This window comes from Pangasianodon hypophthalmus, chromosome 19 (genome assembly GCF_027358585.1).
Source record: "Pangasianodon hypophthalmus isolate fPanHyp1 chromosome 19, fPanHyp1.pri, whole genome shotgun sequence".
In the NCBI taxonomy this organism is placed as follows: Eukaryota; Metazoa; Chordata; class Actinopteri; order Siluriformes; family Pangasiidae; genus Pangasianodon; species Pangasianodon hypophthalmus.
The window spans coordinates 18,483,549-18,490,422 of record NC_069728.1 but is presented as its reverse complement, the minus strand read 5'-3'; the positions used below and the strand labels follow the sequence as shown (position 1 = coordinate 18,490,422).

General features: G+C 38.1%; 1 protein-coding gene across 1 annotated transcript in view; it reads right to left on the bottom strand.

The window, feature by feature from the left end:
* Positions 1-6,874, bottom strand: part of rgs6 (regulator of G protein signaling 6) — a 115,484-nt gene that overhangs the window by 23,340 nt on the left and 85,270 nt on the right. Inside the window, exons 3-5 of the mRNA XM_053242140.1 lie at positions 4,247-4,343; positions 2,423-2,473; positions 2,215-2,321 (exon numbers count right to left, since the gene is read on the bottom strand). Of these exons, the coding sequence (XP_053098115.1) occupies positions 2,215-2,321; positions 2,423-2,473; positions 4,247-4,343 (255 nt within the window). The remainder of the gene's footprint in view (positions 1-2,214; positions 2,322-2,422; positions 2,474-4,246; positions 4,344-6,874) is intronic.

The window sequence follows — 6,874 nt, the reverse complement described above, 5'->3', positions numbered from 1 at the left end:
ACTGCTAAGTTAAACTGGGCGGGGCAAAGGGGCGGAGCTATGCAAAGTTGTGCTCTTGTACTGTAATTAAATGTAAGTGTAAATAATTACAGTCTTTATGAAATCTGTGTAACTATATGATGTGATAAACCACGCTGAAGCAGGTGACCCTCAGACTCCGCCCCCTTCTTAATTCCTCTCATCCTGATGATTTTCAAAATCGGGTGTTTTTTTTAAACTTCTCCTATTTCATACATTTTAACTTCCTACATTCACAAAAGTAGTTAAAGAAAGAAAGAAAGAAAGAAAGAAAAAAGGAAGGAAGGAAAAGGGTACAGGAGGGTACAGGAAGTAAGTAAAACACTGGAGAAAGAAAGGAAAAGAAGAAAGAAAATGCTAAATTGCCCATAGCTGTGAGTGTGTGTATGTGATTGTGTGAATATGTGTGTGTATGAATGTGTGTATGAATGTGTGAATATATGTGTGAATATATGTGTGAAAGAGTGTGTGAACATGTGTGTGAACTTGTGTGTGTGTGAATGAGTGTGTGTGTGTGTGTGTGTGTGAATCAGTGTGTTAATGAGTGTGTGTGTGTGAATCAGTGTGTAAAACAGTGTGTGTGTGTGAATCAGTGTGTTAATGAGTGTGTGTGTGTGAATCAGTGTGTAAAACTGTGTGTGTGTGAATGAGTGTGTGAATGAGTGTGTGTGTGTGTGAATCAGTGTGTGAATGAGGGTGTGTGTGTGAATGAGTGTGTGTGTGAATGTGTGAATCAGTGTGTGAATGTGTGAATCAGTGTGTGAAAGAGTGTGTGTGTGTGAGTGAATGAGAGTCATTAATAATTAGCAGCTCCTCGATATTTGTTACTGACCAAAGAGACGATAGCCCCGCCCACTCATATTCTATTGGCTCACAAGTCTGAGGCTTAGATAATGTTGGTGTAACGCAAAAATTAGCGCTACAAGAAACAAATGCATCTTTACTTTTGTGTTCCACGTCCTTCAGGAATTCAGCATTGATCTGACCACAACTTTAGCTGATAAAGCAGATTTTATTTTTCTAAGAACTTTATTTTCATAATTTTTAGTACTTTAATTTTATAAGGATAGTTTTCAGATGTCTCCTGCCAAGTCAAAAATCGTAAATGCTACAGCTAAACCTCAGAAGTTGGCACCTCTGTAATTCTTTTTACAAACGAATGTAGGAATTCTTCACAGTATAGAGGAAGAAACAAGTGAAGGCTGTTTTTATGAAGCTTTGTGCTCTATTACACACAATAATAAGAGAGAGAGAGAGTGTGTGTGTGTGTGTGTGTGTGTGTGTGTGTGAGAGAGAGAGAGCGAGACAGAGAGAGACAGAGAGAGAGAGTGTGTGTGTGTGTGTATGTGAGAGAGAGAGACAGAGAGAGAGAGACAGAGTAAGAGAGAGTCACGGGGAAATTGCCCCAAGCTGTCTCATCTGGAATCATAAAGAAATTATCGATTCAGCCCTCACAAAACCCCGAGCAGAAATTAAGTAGCTATATTTGGTGGAACTGCTCAAGTCAGGACATTTATCGTCTTCTGGATGGATATAAACTCTGAGTTGGAGGGAAAAATGACGGGTTAGAAAGAAGCAGAGGATCAATTCAGACAAGAAAAGCCTTTATAACATTCTTACTTTATAAATTCTTCAATAAAGAAGAAGTAGAACTTGATGCTTTAGCTGCATTTCCCACCTTCTTTCTTTCTTTCTTTCTTTATTTCTTTATTATTTTTAGAGGTGGGAAAAATTGGTTCTCGTCGACCTCGGAGCAGGAATTTTCAAGGTGGAACATTGGGAGCTTTCTCTGACAGCTCGGATTTCTCCGATTTTTCAGATATTTTGCATCACCTGCTTCAGTTCTACCAAAGATAAAGAAGAGATGTGGTAACATTTTAGAGCTATATGCTAATTCTTCATAAGAACTACATCTAGAACTGCCTTTTTTTACAGTAAAAATAACTGAAATTGCAATGAGTGAATACATTTGGGGAAGAGTTTCTCTTCTGTCCAATCAATTATTTTTGAAATTTCCATCTCATTTTATTTGATGAGGAAAATATCATTGCATTTCATCATGGATTTTATGTCGTTTGGTTGTCGGTTAAATTTTAGTAAAAAAAAAACAAACATCTTTTTAATCTGATTTTTATTTTAGTTGATGCTTTAATAAATTGGACATCTTCTTTGCTCCATGTTGGTCCAATAGCTCACCTGAAAGCGGTAGAAGGTGCCGTCGTCCTTCAGGGTGAGCACGTGGTCCGAGATGGGGAAGATGTAGCCCTGAGCAGCGATCAGGCTCCCGATGTGCAAGGCCTCCGCTGAAATAAAGAGATGATCTATTCATATAAGCTTGGCAGTGAGATCTTTATGATTTCTAAGACTTGGGTTTTATTTCCAGTAATACATTTTGTTTACTCACCGGGATCCTCGATGAAGAGATTCTTCATCAGCCACTGAACAATGTCTGAGCCTATTTTTCAGCAAAAGAAGTCCATCATGAACACGAGGACACAGAATTATACCAGTTCAATTTATTGTTAATATATTGTCAATATATTGTTCCATCTCCTGGAACAATATCCATCATAACCAGCATTAATGCTTTACACTGTTATGTGCCCTAGAAGCGCAAGTAACATTTAAAACACATCTGCACCTCTATAATTACTACATACACATTAACTGCAGATCATTCATTCAATACTTGTAGACTCTTGGAAAAATTTAGAAGCCTTAAGCGTTCTACGGTTGTCCTTCTGGGGCAGGGGTATGTACAATTTTCTCCATCAAGGGTCAGTAATCAATTGGAGGTAACATCACCTGATTGCACAGGTAGAATCAGGTGTGGCTCTGGATTGGTTGGAATGAGACCTGCAGTCATACTTTGGATAAGATTGGAAACCATTGCTTTAGAGGAACCAGAAAATATTTTTAATAAAATTATGATTTGTGATCAGACACACATTTGGGTGCCACTGGTCCACCCTGACCCACCCAGGCCCACATTAGTGTCTTTGGTGTGGTATGTGTGACTCATTAAATAGGTTATTTCTAGCTAGCTAACATTAAATCAGCCTAACAAAATGAAACAAACAGTAGATTCTTTTCTAGGGACTAAAACATTTCATTACAAAATAAAGAACACGTAAAGAACCCTTTTCTAACCCTGTGTTCACACTACCATGCAGCAGGTCACCATTTATTTTTTTCTGTATACGTGCGACATTTCAGTGAGAGCAACGTTTTAATTGCGATCTTCTCAATTGTTTTGTAAATTAGGTAATGCAGACGAACCCAAACAAGTGGCTTAAATGATTCCTTGCACCGTCATATTTGTGACGTTCCTTCAAAACTTTAGTTCCTATCTGTAACTAGTTCCAATTTACTGTCTCATGGACAAAAAATGAAGGAAAACTTCTAACTGTGGTTTCAACTTATCCGGTCGTATACAACCTCTCATTAAATGTGTTTAGAGACATTAGAAAAAATAAAGGTTGGAAGGAGGTAGGAGAGATCGTTGGTGTTTCTGGTGAGTGTACACAGCCAGTGCAGCTAGCTTGATTTGCTAATCTAATTGAAGTGAGAATGAAGCCGAGCATGTAACATTGTAATAGTCTGGGCCTATGTTGCTTTAAGACCCATGTTTGGGGTTTCCCAGGCCCTGCATTCATTGTGATTGTGTGTGAGGCGAGTTCGGCTGCGCCATTTTGTTTGTGCTCCTAAAATATAGGTTAATCTGTTAACGGTAACATGTGTCATGTGGATCATTTATCATGCACTGTGGGTTACAACATGTAAATCAAATAACCAATTCTCATGCTGATTATTGTGTTTTTTTTTTTTTTTTGGGTTTAACTAGTTACTGTTTAGCTATTACCATTTCTACCAGAACTTAAGAGAAGCACTGGACAGGCCACGCCCACAGGTTCCCAACCTAAGGGTTCTCTTTTAAACCTGGCTCCTCTTGATTTTTGCCATCATGTCATCTTAAGGAGTGTTTCCTTACCACTGTCTCAACATCTGCCCTTACACGTTCATAAAAGTGGAGTAAACAGGGTTATGTGTCAAATTTCCTGTCTGCAGTAATCACAATAACACAACAGATATCGGTATTCCTTGGAATGCCAAATAGGAAACTAGGAAAAATAGGAAAAATGATAACATTACTACTGATACCAGCATTCAGAGTTGACGAGTGTGGCTGTAAAAGTGATTTAGGACCGCTGTGATTGGCTCTCCTCACCTGTGACAACGCTGGGAATCTTTGACATGAAGCTCTTGACAGTTCTGATGGGCACGCCGTCAGTTTCATCCTGGATTCGGGTGATTATGTCCTCAATCTGCCGGCAGAGAGCAAGAACAGCCTGTATGAGTTTTCACACATATCTCACTTATCTCTCCTGACTGATATTTTTCAAATAGTCTATTAGCACCTTGGTGAATGCAGGAAAGTGTACTATTTACAAACATTTCAGTCATTCAGAAAGTAGTCCTAACCTTTTTCTCGGTCTCCCTCTATTGCCCGATAGCCACTGACTGAGAGAGTGGGACAAATGAACACTTGATGATGAGTAATATCTGTCCGTTTTCTGTTACATCTTCTGATTTGCAAAGTAACCGATATCTCTGTGTCATCAAGGGCGGAGCTTATGTTAAATTTGATTGATGTTTAACATATTTGTATGTTTGTAGGACATGACTAAAATAGTTTACCGAAAGTTTAGCTTGCTTTTTAACATAAAAGGGAGAGCATTGTTCACTTGCCCATATATTCTGCACTGAATTGAAAAGCTTTACCATCTCACATCGTAATTCCCACCTTCTGACTGGGAAAACCTGCCCACCAAGTGGGACTTTCCAAGTCGGAATATTGGGAAACTTGATTTCAGAGTCTTTCTGACATCCTCAGATTTCTCAGCTATATTTCACCACCCACTTTAGCTCTATCACAGATAAGGAAGAGATGTGCTAACGTTTAACAGCTATACACTAAGTCTAGGTAAAATTTTTTTTAGTCAAAGAAATGGACATGGTAGATTAACAGAAATGGCAAAACTTTCAGGTCGGAATAACGGCATGTTTTTCCGTCCTCCCGAATTCTCATGATTTGAACGTGACATTTAGTGTTATCACAGCTATGCAGATTAGAGGCCAATGTAAAAGGCTATGTTGATTAAAACAGAATTAACATTAAATGGGTGAAAAGTCCAGTTATGAACTGTTTATGCAATGATAATTGGTTTCCTTTCTGTCCAATCAACTTTTTCCGACATTTCCATCTCATTTTATTTGTTAGGGAGAGTGTAATTACACTGCATCTATGCTAATTTGTACCTAAATATTAATCTTGTTATTTTGGAATAACATTGATGATGAAGGAATGTACAGTATGTAATCAACCTTTTCTGACTTGCAGCTAAAGCTGGGAGAGTGCTGTAAGCTTTTTAAGCAGGCTTTCCAATTTATATTAGTGTTAGCCTTCAGATCACAAAAGTTAAGAATCATGTGAACATTACAGCGTTAATCCGTTTTGTGGAACGCTGTTTGTGTGTGTTGATATTTTTCCAGCACTACTAACAGTGAATTAAGAGTATTCATTTACAATGAGTGCTGATGTATTCCTGCAACTGTTAGTGACACAAAGTGGGCGGGGCAAGTAATGAGGTACGTTTAACTTAATGTAATTGAGAATCAAAGTAATTTACTGACTATCAGTGGTTCACCAGGCAAGGAAAAGCTCCAGTGAGCAGCCCAATCTTGTGTTTTGGATGCCCCGAAACCTTTGTCCAGGCTACAACCTGGTAGTTAATGTAAATTAATAATGTATAGCTAGCTAGTTAAGTGAATTAATACAGACTAAGGGAAATGAACTGGTATAGGAATCCCCAGGGAGAAGACAACTCTCTGCAGCCATATCTTCTTGTTATCTTCTTGTTTGCACCTTCAACCATCATCAGCAAGTTGCTGGCCAACATTTCAGCTCTGAGCTGTGGAGTTCTCTTTTCACACTTTGCACATAAAAGATATCAATGGACTCTGTTTAGCAATTTTATTTTCTCTCAAAATGTTTAACTGCAAAGTGACTGTAGCAATAAGCAGGAGAGATATATGACGGGTTTATAATGCATTTTAATTTTTAAAAGTGTTTCCACAAACTTGTGTGTTCCTAAATCTCAAAAGCTCATCTGTTATTGTTCTACAAGCTAATTAGTACGTCTTAATGAACCGGATCACACCTTGGCTGATATGTGTGTATTGCAGCGGGGTGTGTGATTCAGCACAAGTAGAGCATGCTGGTGTTTTTCGCAGGTCTATTTCAGTACATCAAACACTTTAATCCCGTCAAAGACATATCAAAAATCTTGAGGAACAAAACACCACTGCAAGGACGCCTTTTATACCCAAGCTTTTCCCTCCAAAATGTAAATTTTTAGTGGTAATGTGCGTGGTTTTCTCTATGTTCTGTTGCTTGTGAGGATTTTGTTGTTTGTGTGGAGTTCTAAAGATAATGTGAGGTAACAAAGATAGCTGCACCCACTAGCATCCAGCTTGAAAAATAAAAACCTTGTGAGAGATTTTTATATCCACACACAGCCTAAACAAGTGCTATACCTATTTCTGTGGTACTGCTGGAGAGAGGTAGCATTATCTAAGCTGACTTACTTAGCACTGTTATACATGCACACTAATGCTTTTTTGATCTTTAAATAGTTTTACCGTGTAGCTAATGCTAATTTCAGTTAAATATAGGTTTTGGTAAACATGCTAATATCTTACTTCATTATCTAGAAATGTTACTGTGCAAAGATTGTTATAATTACATAAAAAAACAAGCTGTGCGCTAACTGTTGCCTATAAATAACCTCCACAA